We start from the raw sequence: 16579 nt of genomic DNA on the forward strand, positions 1-16579 counted from the left end.
CCAGAAGACACGAGTTATTCAATGCAGGAGAGGAAGATGAATAAAATTCCTAAGATCATGATAAAAGTAAATTCAAACATGACTGCTATTTAGTGGAGCTAAAGCACAATCAATCCTGATGAGAGCAGGAAGACAGAAAACTAACAAGAGGTATGGGGAGGGATGGTAATAGAAATAAAAATCAGTAAGTTATCTGATGTGTTTGGCATATTACAAAATTGAGATTTTAAAGTGTTGACAATAAGCTTGAGCTGAATTAGTAAGTAGGCAAAAAATTAATGTACACAAAAACCTGCAGTTTATAAATGGCAGGAAAAACAAAACGTTGTATGTAAAAGAAACTACCAAAGAAGAGCATGTGGCTCAGCTGTAAATAATAATCAAAATTATGTAAACAATAAATTTTGATTGAACAAAAAACTGTGGTACAACATTGAGAGAATGAGCATCGACACACGTAGGACTGTAAGAGAGCTAACTCTCCTCTTCTAACAGATAAAGAAATACACACATAGTGTCTAAAACTGAAAATCTAGAGACAGCAACGTAAGTATGTTACAAAGAAATGCAGACAAAGTAAGAGATGAAACAGTAAAAACAGAGGGCAGGCGGCTCCAGGAATCACAGAGGATCGATGGCTTTGTGATTAAGTTCTGTAAGGTTATTTGATATTAAACTATATTCACGTTTTACTTCTTAAGCTATCCATACATTATCTTGATTAAAATAAAAAGCCATGGGGCTAACCAAAGGATTCAGGGAATCCTGAATTGAATACTGGCATCTATACCCCATTGACTACCCTGCCAGGCTCCTCTGTTCACGGAATTCTCCAGGCAAAAATACTGGAATAGGTAGCCCATTCCCTTTTCCAGGAGATCTTCGCAACCCAGGGATTGAACCCAAGTCTCCTTCACTGCAGGTGGATTCTTTACCATCTGAGCCACTAGGAAAGCCCCGGGACACCCATACACGTATTCTAAGGCATGTGGAATTTACACATTCAGAGATCTGTGGTTGGGGCCTTACTCCCATGCAGACAACCTTCTTAGTTTTCCTAGAGACAGGAGTCAGAAAATACCTGCATAAAACATTCTTCCTCTCCTACAAATCCTCTTAAATCAGGAATCAAGGATGTCAAAGAAAAAAAAAACCTTCAAAATTTGGGAGCATTTAAAAATTTTAAGTACTGTCATTTAAAAAGTTATCTTAAATGTTTTAAGAAATTTTCTGATAAAATACTACATGCCAAGAAACAAAATTTCAAGAAAAAATTTTTTACTGACATTCAAATTGGTATTATCACAAGGAATAAACCCTTCATTTACAGATAAAAGTTAATATCACAACTGTTATTTTTGTTTTTAAATTCAAAGTCATCTATTACAGCAATTAATAATATAATATGTACAAAGACTATAAAAAATATACACAAAGCACTAACTTCAGAAACTGAAGAAAATGCCTTATAATTTTTGTTTAATAAACATTCACAACATTATTCCCTGAAATGCTTTGATATTTTCCTCACATTATCTCATTAATATCAGACATCCAATTTGGTGACTTAAGTTTCCATTACAGAATTTAATATACAGCACATCCCTTTTTATTTTTTTTCTTTTTGGCCATGTCACACAGCACGTAGGATCTTAGTTCCCAACCAGGAACCAGATCACTGGCCCTGCAGTGGAATCACAGAGTCTTAACCACTGGACCACCAGGGTGTCCCATAATTTTCCATTTACTTGTCTCTGACCCTCTATAAACTGCCAGCTCTGCTAGGGTCTCTCCTGTTCACTAATAGGTACATCCTTATCTCTGCCTATGGCACAAGGGAGACAATCAATCAATATCTACTAAATAAATGAACAAAGACATAATCTGACTTACGTTATTTATACCTAATTAGAATCTATTTCTTGCTTAAGATAATGCTTAAATATGACACAAGTTAGTATTTCATACAAAAAAGGAGGAAGATGAAAAGTACCTTTCAATGAGCGTCCCATTTTGAATCATCCAAACGTCACAGAATGTTCGAGACACCAGCATAACAGCAATAAGTATCAAGTAACCTGTCTAAAATAAACCAGGTAGAGTAAATTAATTAAGTGCATTTTAGAAAGTTAAAAGAAACATTACTTTGATAAAGATTTTTGGTTTCTAAATTCAAAGCTTTACTCTACCTTTACTGTAGTTGGCTGACATTTTACTGATAGGTAATTTTTTTTAATATAAATTTATTTAATTGGAGGTTAATTACAGTATTGTATTGGTTCTGCCATACATCAATATAATTTTGAAAGAAGTTTAAATATATATTACAAATGGAAAAGGCCTTGTAGATCAGTTAATCTTTTTCATCCAGAATTAAAAAGTGCTTCCAGCTCAAGATGGTGGAGTAGAAGGATGTGCCCTCATCTCCTCCTGCGAGAACACCAAAATCATAAGTAGCTGTTGAACAACCATCGGCAGGAGGATGATAGAACCTACCAAAAAAAGACACCCCACGTCCAAAGACAAAGGAGAAACTGTAGCAAGATGGTAGGAGGAGCACCACAATCGTGATAAAATCAAAGCCCATACCCGCCAAGTGGGTGATCCATAAACTGGAGAAAAATACCAAAAGAAGTTCTCCCACTGTTGTGAAGGTTCTGAACCCCACGTCAGGCTTCCCAGCCTGGGGATCTAACAAAGGGATTAGGAATCCCCAGGGTATCTGACCTTGATGGCCAGTGGTATTTGATCACAAGACTTCCACAGGACTGCGGGAAACAGAGATTCCAGTCTTGGGAACGTGAACGTGAAGTCGCTCAGTCGTGTCCGACTCTCTGCGACCACATGGACTGTAGCCTACCCGGCTCCTCTGTCCATGGGATTTTCCAGGCAATAGTACTGGAGTGGATTGCCATTTCCTTCTCCAAGGGATCTTCCCAACCCAGGGATCGAACCCGGGTCTCCCGCATCGTAGACAGGCGCTTTACCGTCTGAGCCACCAGGGAAGTCTAGGGAGGGCACGAACAAAACTTTGCACACACCAAGACTTCTATGCAGAGTACATCATGAGAAACGCTGGACTGGATGCAGCACAAGCTGGAACCAAGATTGCCAGGAGAAATATCAATAACCTCAGATATGCAGATGACACCACCCTTATGGCAGAAAGCAAAGAACTAAAGAGCCTTTTGATGAAAGTGAAAGGGGAGAGTGAAAAAGTTGGCTTAAAGTTCCAAATTCGGAAAACAAAGATCATGGTATCCGGTCCCATCACTTCATGGGAAATACATGGGGAAACAGTGTAAATAGTGGCAGACTTTATTTTCTTGGGCTCCAAAATCACTGCAGATGGTGACTGCAGCCATGAAATTAAAAGACGCTTACTCCTTGGAAGGAAAGTTATGACCAACCTAGACAGCATATTAAAAAGCAGACATTACTTTGCCAGCAAAGGTCCGTCTAGTCAAGGCTGTGGTTTTTCCTGTGGTCATGTATGGATGTGAGAGTTGGACTATAAAGAAAGCTGAGCAATGAAGAATTGATGCTTTTGAACTGTGGTGTTGGAGAAGACTCTCGAGAGTTCCTTGGACAGCAAGGAGATCAAATCAGTCCATCCTAAAGGAAAATCAGTCCTGAATGTTCATTGGAAGGACTGATGCTGAAGCTGAAACTCCAGTACTTTGGACACCTGATGCAAAGAGCTGGCTCATTTGAAAAGACCCTGATGCTGGGAAAGACTGAAGGCGAGAGGAGAAGGGGACAACAGAGGATGAGATGACTGGATGGCATCACCAACTCAATGGACAGGACTTTGAGTAAATTCCGGGAGTTGGTGATGGACAGGGAGGCCTGGTGTGCTGCAGTCCATGGGGTCGCAAAGAGTCAGACGCGACTGAACTGAATTGAACTGAAGACTCAGAGGAAAGGAGTAGCGATCCCACAGGAGACTGAAACACAAGTCCCTGCTAGTGTTGGGAGGGCTTCCTGCAGAGGCGTGGGTCAGAGGGGTCCCTACAGGGATGGGGGCACTAGGAGGGCACGGTCCCTTTGGTGTAAACCCTCTTGAAGGTCACCGTTAACCAGAATTACATTAAAAAGTGAATCCTAGGCAGGTCAATGATTTGCCTTCACATAATCAATGACAGAAACCAGCAGTATAACCTAGACTACCTAGATTACATTGTACTGTGATTGTCCTATGTTTCGAATATGCGACTCTAATAAAGAAAAATGACAACTACCAACATACAGTTATCAACAAATACTGAAGACTAAAATTTTGCTTAAGTAGAATAAATTTGGTTCAATTTGTTAGGAAAACCTTTAATAGGCAGTGCCCCTGCCCCAGCAGGGCTTTCAATTTAGTTATTAAGGCAAGATTTACACACAACAAGAAAACAGACCAATGTAAGTAAGTATATTTGCATCGCTTCTTGCAGTAAGTGGCAAATTGGAAGGTGTGAAGTAACAAAAGAGGGTTATGACATTAGAAATACATCAAATAAACCAAGTAAACCAAAAAGAGAATGAGGATTATGAGTTAAAAAAAAAAAAGATTTAATGGAGAATAAAAAATAGATTAAAACCACATGAATTATCATATCCAGCAGAGCTTAAAAAACTACTGCAAGCTTTCAGCTTGAACAAAATATTAAAAACTGTTGTTTAAAGAACATTACTTAAGCAATGCTGGGAGAGATAGATTACTGAGGAGAGATGAGAGACTGAGGTGCTGGTGAGGAGTAACTGTCTTGTGTGCGGGGCAAGAATCTACACTCCAGTCTCTAATTCCCACACACACCCACTCAAAGCCGACCTTAATCTTTCTAAATTGGAAGAATATATACAGCAACAAAGATGCTAACGTCAGAGAGGAGGGGTATGGCAGGGGAAATGTTTGCTGGATAAAGTGTTTGATTTTGAATTTACAGAATTGAGGGGCAAATGCATCTACGACTTCTGCAATTTTTGCAAACAAATCTTGTTTTCAAAAAAGGTGAAGGTACTAAAAATGTCAAAGACAAGGCAGGGAGTCAAAAACACAGAAGTAACAAATGAATCCATAAGAAAGAAAACAACGTCAAAAAAGAGTCTATGGGACTGAGTTGTGACAGCTGCTCCCCCAACGTTTCCCAGAGTTGGCTGGCAGGAAGGGTACCATCTTCCTACCTGGTCCCACCACCTCAAAGTTAGGTATTAAACTGACAACAGAAGAACCCATTGATTTTTAATAAATGCTCTCGGTAGATGACACTCTAACTATAATGCTAACTTTTAGTTCAGACCTTAAATACAGTCTCACTCCTAAATTAATCATTTGAGGAATAAAGGTAACATTAGACAAAGACAGTTTATATTTTCCTTTATTTTATGTACTTTTGCTTAATTTATTCTCAAAATAACTACCAAGTTTATTTGGCTCACTTTAGCAAAATCTAGTAAACTTTGACTACTGACCATCCAGAAATGTATTTTTGTGCAAAAGATGTCCTTAGAATCACCATAATTCCATTCCTGGGTTTGTAGAATATGTCAGAAACTAAAGATCAACCTGATCTAGGCAGTCCCTCACCTCATGATATAGATGAACTTCCATATATTCATATGCAGTACTTTTATTTATTCCATAATCTCGATCTCTACGTCTAATTATCTGTGATTTCTACTGGAGTTTACTTCACTTTCTTGAACTGGGGTTAAGCTTGGATTTTTCTGTCTCTCAAAGATGATTCATAAAATGGCTCTGTGGCATGGATACACCTTGACAGAACTGGAAGGTTGGCCAAGTTAGGCTGATCTATCCAGAGTCTCACATTCATTTTATATTCAGCAAACCCCTGCTAAAAGGTTAAATGAACGTTAAGCTATAAAGTGATGGAGGGGGAGGGGGACATGTAACACAAATCCTTCCAGTGAAGCTTATATTTTAAATAAAGATTCGTCAAAGTCAGGTAGGTTGTGGAATGAGGAAACAATTAACTATCCCTGAAGATACATGGGGCGCCTTCACAAAGAAGATAGTGAGCATTAAGCTATTTTCAAAACATATTTTTTGTTGTGGGTGTTGTCATAAACATGGTGTCATTAAAAAATGAGAACACAGGGCCTGGCTATAAAACAGCGAAGAATCTTATAAGTAGATAATATTGAAAAGCAAAGCAAAGTCAGGTGGTGATTTACAAGATAAAAGAACCCAAATGTCCTTGTAAGTGTTTCAGAAAGAAAGACTAGTTAGAAAAGAAGACCGATTAAGAGATTACAATAATCTAAGTAATGGAGAACAGTATAAAAGGAAAGTAAGGGACTAATCAAAGAGAAACTCAAGGATACTTGGGGAAAAAAAAAAACATTTAAAATATAAGGGATGAAGCAGATTTAAAAAGTGCATATCCAACTTTCCTCCACAAAACACATACTGTCGTTCAGTCACTAAGGCGTGTCTATCTCTTTGTGATCCCTGGACTGCAGCACACCAACTTCCCTGCCCTTCACTATCTTCTGGAATTTGCTCAAATGCATGTCTGCTGAGTTGGTGATACTATCTAAACACACATTATCTCTATCTAATCAGGAAAAAAACAAATGTTATTACATTACTAGAGTTTCTTATGGGTAGAGTCAACAAGACACGATGCTAAGTGAGGGGAAGGAGAGCAAGCCCAGTGTACGGAGGAATGTGTCTTTTCTCTGAGAATTACAGTGCTTTAATGTCTTACCCCTTTCTTGATGTCACTAGATTATAAGGCTAATGATTTTTAAAATGTGAAGAGTAGGAAACAATTATGTTTGAAGAAGACAAATTTGGCAGAAAAGATTTTAAAAGGAGAGATTCTTTGAAATGAGGCTAATTGAAAAATACTGTAGTATCTAGGTAAGAATATTCAGAAAGAAAAATTAGCAGACACCAGTGACTAAAAGGATGACAGGTATGTATGGAGAGGAGAAAGAGTCAAAGGTGATAATATTTCCAGTTGTACAAAAGGAGAATAGTAAGGTAATTAAAGATGGAGAACACAGTATTATTTTATTTTTTAATCATTAAGAATAATAAATAGTGACAAAGATAATCTTGATAGAAGGGCAAAGGAAAGAATAATAAAACTTTATTCTGACAACCAGTTCACTTCCTAAAAATAAAGAATTCAGGTATCTTAAAAACATTAAATCAAATATGAAAAAGCAACCTTCAAACATATTTCGTATCAATGTTACTTGTTAACATCTTAATGTAATAAAAAGATCTTTCTAAATTTAATCTTGTCTTCAATATAATAAAGCAACACCATTTAGGATAGCTGTACTGAAGTACTCCAGTATTTCACATAAAATATAATAAAATAATATTTCACAAGCAATAGAAAATCATTTAAAAACTGGCACTGAACAATAGTGATATTTGACCTGTAGCAGAACAAAGGCTTTATAATTCTGTTGTTCTGACCTCATGTAACCATTAAAGGTGAACAGTGAACAGTTTCATAAAGCAATAATTTCATAAGACTTACCTCTTTACAAAATGTTTTAGGTACCATGATTTTCAGAATTCGCATGAGCCTTGAAAAAAACACCCTGTCCACCACAGCTCGCTCTTTTTTCCCCTCTTTCTATGTTAAAAAAGAAAGAAAGAAAGAAAGCTTTTTAAATAGCTATAACAAATAAGATTTTAAAACCATGTTTCATCTAAGTCAATATAAACAACTATCAAGATGGATACAGTATTTGAAGAATATAGTCCTATACTGTTCTTCATATTCAAACATGCTTTCAAGAAAATAAGATATACCAAAAACTGAAAAAGGAGGTGATAAGTTCTGAAACTTCAGAAAATATATGGAAAAAGAACACTGCAAACAGAAGAAACAGTACGGGCCATATACCAAGGTGAAAGCCCATTTAACAACAAAATGGCCAATCTGGCTGGACCTGTGAGCAAGAGACAGCAGTAGAAGATGAGGTCAGAGGACAACTAAGAAATGGTCAGGTACTTACTGTTTGTTCATTATCCACTTCCTGATTAACAACAGAATTTTTAAAAAATCTTGAGCAGGAATTTTCCTTCTATCAAGTACAGGAAACATTTGGATTCCTAGATTTATCATTTAGCATTTCTAATGTGCACTCTCTTCCTTAAGAATTCAAAGACAGACAAGGTTCCCTTACTCATTCAGTTCACATTCTCGCAGGGGAAACACAGATAAAAATAAACCAATAACCAAGTTATTACAGATAGTCCAGGCAGGGTCAAGAGAAAAAGAATGACTTCAGAAAAGTATGAGAAGAAAGATCCCTTTGGGTGAGGGCAGTAAAGCACGGGCAACACCAGGCACAAAACCCAGTTCAGGAATAAAGCTGGTGTGCACGCTGAAGCACGAGATGACAGAGCAGAGGAAACAAGGGGAGAGAAGAAGGGGTGGGCAGGGCCCCGAAGAACAGAGCTCTGAAGCCACAGGCAGGATTCAGAGTTCACTGTCAGTGCGGAGGGGAACCACTGAAGACAGTTAAGAGCAGTAAGCCATCCTACTAGTAGTGTTAGTCACGCGGTCGTGTCCAACTCTCTGCGACTCCACGGACTGTTGTCTGCCAGGCTCCTCTCTCCATGGGATTCTCCAGGCAATACTGGAGTGGATTGCCATTCCCTTCTCCAGAGGATCCTCCCAAACTAGGGACTGAACCCAGGTCTCCCGCATTGCAAGCAGATTCTTAACCATCTGAGCTAGAGAGACTACTCTCAGACATTTCTTCATTGCCACTGGTCCATGAAAACCTAGATACAAACCACTTGCAAGGATAAGAAAAAAGTGATGTGCACTCGGTATAGTGGACATTATTTACCTTATTAGTTTTGGGCTGTCTGGAAGAACGGGCAGAAGAAACTTATCAGAACTGGCAAGACTCTCCAGAAGGACCTCATCCTCAATTTAGCTCTTTTCCCCAACTCCCATAATCTCTGCTCACTTATTTACTAACTACTATGCTCTTGATACTATGCCCATGATAAACAAATAGCCATGGTATAGTAAATTCTATTAAACAAACTTTGTTATAAATGTGCTTTAATTAAATTAATATCTTATTAAACCTTGTGAGTAGTCTGTAAACTGAATTAAAATAATAAGCTACCATCCACATGTTAGACACTGTACTAAGTGCTTTATATATATAATCCTAATAAACAGTTACTGCATAGCTTACAGAATTGTAGACTAAAACATGAAGGCACTGAATGTGCGGAGTTAGGTCAGAAAGACTAAGACAGAAATAACTGGATAAGAATCAACTTATCATGTACCTTTGATTCCTCTGGAACAAAGTTCAGGTCTTTCCAAACTTCTAACGGTTATAAACCTCATCCTACTGAGTCACAGGCCAAAGTCTACTCCATTCACATGTATATGCATTCATTCATTCAATATTTACCTGGTCCCAGGCGTTGTTCTAAATCATAGGGATACACTCGTGAGCAAAACTTAAAATGCCCTATTCACAGTCGATTCACTCGAGCTAGTCTATTCTCCTCAAGCCAAACTTTACAACTTCAACCTAAATCTCTCCTTTCACACCCCCCTCACAAACTAAGTATAGGAAGAATAAAGAGAAAGCAATATAACATCAACTGCCTTAAAAAGAAAAAGTTAAACTGCCTCCCAACCTCACTTCATCCCACCTGTAGTTAATACCTTCTCCATTTCTAGCTTGAGCCTTAGAATAATTTCAAGATAAAATGACCACCTCTGATTTAAACAAAGAACTACTATTTCTAGCTGCTCTAAAGAAAGGATCTAGGGCAAACCATGAGGAAGGTTTAAAAAAAAAAGTTATAAGAAAGTAACAATGAAGCACCTGGTATATAATTAGCACTTTACCTGGTGTATAACTTCCCCTCCTCTTTTTCTCCTGTTCCTATTGTCACTGCTCCTATTTCTTATGCTGTCTGAAAGCTGACTTTATTATTTTTGTTAAATTTGAATCCATGAAGGCAACTATATACTTCCTAAAATGAGGAAACACCAGACACCTGGACTGGAGGGCTGACTCAGAAAGGCTGAAGAAATATCAAGGTGCTCTACCATTCCTGACACATAATAAAATTCATACCTGAAACCAATCTAAATACAAATAACTACAGAGACAGTACAGCTCATAAACACTACAAGTCTCTTCTAAGAATTCATTTTAAATTCACAATTGACTTCCCCCACCTATAAACTTCCCAGTAATTTTTTAAAATATTAAAAAACACTTTGATGATATAAATCTGACATGCAAATCATAGGGGGGAAAAAACATTAAAGACCATTTAAGAAGCTAAAGTAATAAGGCGTTCAGAAAAAAAAAAAAATATATATATATATATATATATGTCCCTGACATTCAGGAGGCAACAATGCCAAAGGGCAATGAGATTCTATTGATGTGTCAACCAACTTAGAAAGGTGACATGAACTAGAGTTGACCAAAAGACAGATGCTTGAAATAGCAAATAAAAGGTCATAGGGTACTGACAAAGTGTAAGCACCTCTGTATATTGTTAGAGAAACTGTAAATCAACTATTATGTTGTATCCATCAAAATGTACAATGTATACTCACTGTCATAGGTAAAACAATCCAGCAAATTTACTTTCAGAAACATATCCTAGAGGTATTCCTGCACATGTGCTTAAATACATAAAAAATGAAAAAACTCATATACTGTTTTATAATACTATAAAATTAAAAACCTAAATGTGCATCAATTATGAGATACTATATAAATCATGGCAAATTTATGCAGTGAAGATTCTATACAATTGCAGAAAAGGAAGCAGCTCATATTTATACAAGACAATACTACAGAGTGGTTAAATTAACTAGGTCTATATGGATCTTAAAAAAACAATATGCTGAAAAAAAGTAGAACAATAAATACAATGATTTGATTTATAAAAGTTTCCAATAAGCAAAATAATTCTACCCATAGTGTTTATGGAGCTATACACATACCTCAAAAGGATAAAAATATGCATGGGAATGCTAAATGCCAAACCCAGCACAGAGTTACCTTTACATATTTTGAATTTTATATCTTGTGTATTACATCAAAATTAAAAGAATTAATATTTTAAAGTCAACACTCTTTTTATACTCTTCTCTAAAATTTTTTCTCCTTAAATCTCATGTCTTATGAAAATTATCTCATCTCAACCCATCCTACCAAAGACTAAAAATTTCAATGAAAAAAATTCTAATTGCTTCCCCTCATAAGAGACACATTCACTGTAGAAAAACTAGAAAATTCTGACATGCAAAAACAGAGCCTATACCTACCATTTAGAGAAGTCAACTATTAACATTTGGCACGTATCTTACCAATATGTCCGTGTGTGCACTTCTTATAAATTTTACAAATGTGGTACCAATATGTACACTGTCTTAAACCTTTTTTTGCCAACCATTTGTTCTAAAACTAAATTTATCTTGCTTATACTATACAAGTAGCAAACAAGTAGATGTTTTTTAGAATATACAAAAAATAGGAAGAATTTTAAAATGTGTGAACAAATACTGATGTACTGAATAGTTTCAGTCATGTCCTAAAACTTGCAGATATGGTGGTATACAGAGAGTGATATAACTAAGATAACTAAGCTTTGAAGACTCAGGTATAACTTACATATGAGAGACTATGAAGATGGAAATAACAAGATAAGCATAAAATGTCCCATTTTTTAGACTATGGAAACTAAAGAGCAGCAATTTGATATCAATATCCAGGATATGCAGAGAACAGATATTAATATGAGGGCTCAGGAAGACCCAAGAGACTCTAATCACAAGAAGCCAGCAGAAGTTTACTAGGAATGAGTCACATCAAACCCTTCTAATTTTGTTGTTTGACAAGAATATCGTACTAGTATATTAGCTGACGTAAGCTCCATGATGGTAGGAACTTTTCTAACTGCTATACACACAAAACCAGACCAATGCCAGGCATACATGAGGTGCTCAATCAATACACGGTGACAGAATGACTCAATAAAAGGAATTTGATATTTCTTATAAAACTATCGTGGCCTTAATGGAGAAATACAGACCAGATTTTGTGACAGCTGGATATAGTCACAGCTAAATAAACTGTAACCAAAAAAACAAAAGATTAAGAGATGCCACAGAGGAATTTTCTTGTCATAACCCAGACAATACTATCAGCAATTGTGAGAAAGAGAAGACAAATTAAATTTGTACATAATACCTTCCACCTAACACATTAGGTGTTAGAATTATATTCAAAATTACACTAGGAGTTCCCTGGTGGCCTTGTGGTTAGGATTCCGGGTTTTCATTGCCATGGCCCTGGTTTATATCCTGATCAGGCAACTGAGATCCTGAAGGCCGTGTAGTGTGGCCAAAAAGAAAAAAAAATTACAGCAACAGAATACATATATTATAGAATAGACTACTAGTATAGACCCTACCCACTCCAGTACTCTTGCCTGGAAAATCCCATGGACAGAGGAGCCTGGTAGGCTGCAGTCCATGAGGTCGCTAAGAGTCGGGCACGACTGAGTGACTTCACTTTCACTTTTCACTTTCATGCATTGGAGAAGGAAATGGCAACCCACTCCAGTGTTCTTGCCTGGAGAATCCCAGGGACGGGGGAGCCTGGTGGGCTGCCGTCTATGGGGTCGCACAGAGTCAGACACGACTGAAGCAACTTAGCAGCAGCAGCAGCATAGACACTGCAGGTTGACTTAATGTTTATCTAAAAGCAACAACCTGAGTTCCCACATGACCTAGAAATTTTACTCCTAGGTATACACCCAAGAGAAATGAAAACATATGTCCACATGTCCATATGAAAACCTGTACATGAATGCATGAAAGTTCATAGCAGCATAATTCATAATGATCAAAAAGGAGGAAACCACTTAAATTTCCCACAACTAATGGTTAAACAAATGCGGTATATCTAAACAATGAAATGAAGTGAAGTAAAGTGAAGTCGTTCAGTTGTATCCAACTCTTTATGACCCCATGGACTATAGCCTGCCATGCTCCTCCGTCCACGGGATTTTCCAGGCAAGAATACTGGAATGGGTTGCCATTTCCTTCACCAGGGGATTACAATTCAGCAATTAAAAAAAAAAAAATGAAGTACTGATGCATTCAACAACACATATGAACCCTAAAAACATCATGTTAAATAAAAGAAGCCAGTCACAAAATGCCAAATATTACCACATGATTCTATTTATATGAAATGTCCAAAATAGGGAAATCAACAGAGACCAGTGGCTCAGTGGTTACCAAGGGACAGGAGGAGAGGGTAATGAGGAATGATTACTAATGGGTGTGGAATTTCTTCATAAGGAATTGAAATTTTTTTAAAATTAGATAGTGGTGATGGCTGTATACCTCTGTAAACATATTAAAACCACTAAATTGTACACTTAAATGGATGGATTTTATGGTATATGAATTACATCTCAATAAAACTGTTACCCAAAAAAAGAAATAACTGATGAATACAGGTGTCTGTTAAAAGAGCTGTTCATCAGAAAGATACCTCAAGCTTACAATTTACCATAAACTCCACTTAATGTAAACAGAAGTAATGGCTAAAAAAGTAAAAGCAACTTTAGGCTGAATTTTAGCAATATGGTATTCATATCAAGAGATGTAATAGTGCAGATGCATTCCATGCTAGTCAGACCATTTCTGGACAACGACATTTTATCCTAAACATAGTGTCTGGAGGAAGTAACTAGTACAGATCCAGAGGAATGTATACATAATTAAGAACAATCAGAAACCATGTTACCTGAGAAACACTTGAAAGAATGAGAACTGCTTAGCATGGGGGGAAAAAAAAGATTCAGAAAATACAACTATCTTCACACAACATCAGAGTCTGTTAGAGAAAGCAGAGTAAACTTGTTCTGTGTCTCTACAGAAGACAAAATAGAATCTTGGAGAAAGAAGATTACTTGCACCTTGGATTTGAACTAACAAAGTTACAGCTGTCTCCTAGGTAGTACTTTCCACCAAATGAACAGATTCAAGTAAATACTGGAAGTTACCTATCAAGGCTTTCTATCTTAGGATATGTAGTGGGTTTGGGATGATACTTAAGTTCCCTTCTAATCCTAAAATTCCATGACTTTATCCTAGTTCAAAAATATATAATGAAACAAATGAAGTAAATGCATGAAATCCCAAAGAGTAAATGATATAAATTTTACCTCATTGTTCTGTAATGGTGGTTTTCCATTTTTCTTACTGCAGAGAAAAAGAAAAAAGAGCAAGAGAGCTTTATTTGCAAATTGTTTCCATCATAAAAAAATTATTTTAAGAAATAAAAAGAATATACCAAATTCTCCAAATGAGTCTCTTCTTTTACATGTCATACTGAGACAGAATATATTAAATACAATAGTCCAACTGCCTCTTACTAACTATAATTCACAGAAAATGCTCAATAAATGTTAACTACCACTATCATGTGTCAGGCATTACATTGTAATTTTTTCATACACACACAAATATGATTTCTATGAATTCTATGATTTCTCCCATGAAGATATGGAATCTATTTTTCCATCCTTGAATCAAGGCTTGGCCATGACATTAGCAAACTGATACAAACAAGGGCCTGAAAACATTTGTGTACTAGGCTCACTCTCTTGCTGCTGCGAATCCTTTCCCAGCCCTGTGAGCGATCCCAGTTAGTAGCCTAAAGGATGGGAGACTATGTGTACGAATGAAAAAACCGGCTTAGAAGAGTCAGTAGCACCACCAAGGTTCATGCAACTCAAAGTAGTTAATCTACCACTTGTACCCAGATCTGACTACTAACCCAGGCTTCCTCCCCTAAACAATCCAATAACCAAACTTGGCTTCTGTTTATATACACTACCACCTCACCCTATGCTTCTATATAATATTGATCACAGTTAAAATCTCTTGTTTAATGTACGTTTCCTCCCAGTAAATTAGTTCCATGAAATCAGGAGCTACTGCAGGTTGGTCTCTCCAAAGTAGAGTACAAAAGGTCTATTAGAGATCAGCATCTGTGAAAGAAAGGCAAAGAAGGAAGCTAGGCAGAACTCAAAACTGAGATACACACCAACAAAATTTCAGCCAACCAGGTGGGAAGCCCTGAAGCAAGAAATGTTCATCCTAGTGCTCTGAGCCGGGATGAAATGGTAGGGTTTTTTAAACCTCTTCCTAACTCAATAAGCAAATCTACCCTGCTCCAGCAAGACCATGACCTTGGAGAAGGTAGCTCTGCAGCTGAGGCAGACCCTAAGATGTGTGCAGAAGGGGTTACCTGGTGATTCGCACTGCTCATAGCTGGACAATAAGCCCTTCTTTGAAGGGGAATCTGGATAGCACATCTCCTTTTCTACTACAAGGGTCATATATTACCCAATCCTCTATGTTCAATACCTAGTTGAGCCCCAGCGTTTTGCAGATTGAACATTTTCATTACAGGACACCATGTCACTGAGTAAGGCAAGAAGACACACAACTACAACGCAGTAAATGCTATCATTTTTAAAGTGCTTAGGCATATTATTACTGTTTCTAATTTCAACTATACTGCAGGATTGCTCATCTGTTTTTAAATTTTCATGAGACTACAAAACCATTTCAGAAGATGCCTTTTATATATATATATATATATATATATATATATATATACACACACACACACACATGTTCAAGCATGCACAGTTAATTATAAGCCCCTTTTATAAGGCTTTCTAAATTCCTATTTTTAAAGAATTTTTTAAAGTTTCCTCAGTTTTGAAGATACCAGCTATATGTGATTTAGTCACTAAGTCATCTCCAACTCTTGCAACCCCATGGACTATAGCCTGCCAGGCTCCTCTGTCCATGGGATTCTCCAGGCAAGAATACTAGAGTGGGTTGCCATTTCCTTCTCCAGAGGATCTTCCTGACGCAGGAATCGAACCTGGGTCTCCTGCATTGCAGGCAGATTCTTTAGACTGAGCTACCAGGGAAGCCCTTACCAGCTATATAAACACATAAAAATTGCTTAGGATATATGAGAGCAGTATATTAGAATCCTGTTTAATAGATTACATTTTTTTTTTACTTCATACGTCATAAAGATTATTTTTCTTTTTTTACTTCATATGTCTAAAGTGTAGAGAGAAGTTAATGTACTTCCAAAAACAAGATCTACTAGTAGGCAGATTCAAGTCTAACAAAAATTCAGTATTTTCCTTTTATTTTTATCCTATGAAACTAGAAAGGCTCTACAACAGACATGTCTTCTACTCGTCTATGTTTCTTTTGACTACCAAAAAAAATCAACTTAGCAGCTAAATTAAATTCATTAAATAAAAGCATTCAACGTGTTCAAAATATATTACCAGTATGAACACAAATGGTGAAAGTGAAAGTCACTCAGTCATGTCCGACTCTTTGCGACCCCATGGATAATACAGTCCACGGAATTCTCCAGGGCAGAATACTGGAGTGGGCAGCCATTCCCTTCTTCAGGGGATCTTCCAAGCCCAGGGATCAAACTCAGGTCTCCTGCATTGCGGCTGAATTCTTTACCAGCTGAG

The 16579-nt window shown here is 37.0% G+C and overlaps 1 protein-coding gene across 1 annotated transcript in view; it reads right to left on the reverse strand.

The window, feature by feature from the left end:
- Positions 1-16579, reverse strand: part of ABCD3 (ATP binding cassette subfamily D member 3) — an 89146-nt gene that overhangs the window by 39590 nt on the left and 32977 nt on the right. The window contains exons 2-4 of the mRNA XM_027536451.1: positions 14222-14258; positions 7506-7604; positions 1994-2082 (exon numbers count right to left, since the gene is read on the reverse strand). Of these exons, the coding sequence (XP_027392252.1) occupies positions 1994-2082; positions 7506-7604; positions 14222-14258 (225 nt within the window). The remainder of the gene's footprint in view (positions 1-1993; positions 2083-7505; positions 7605-14221; positions 14259-16579) is intronic.

The sequence above is a fragment of the Bos indicus x Bos taurus genome, chromosome 3 (assembly GCF_003369695.1).
Source record: "Bos indicus x Bos taurus breed Angus x Brahman F1 hybrid chromosome 3, Bos_hybrid_MaternalHap_v2.0, whole genome shotgun sequence".
NCBI lineage: Eukaryota > Metazoa > Chordata > Mammalia > Artiodactyla > Bovidae > Bos > Bos indicus x Bos taurus.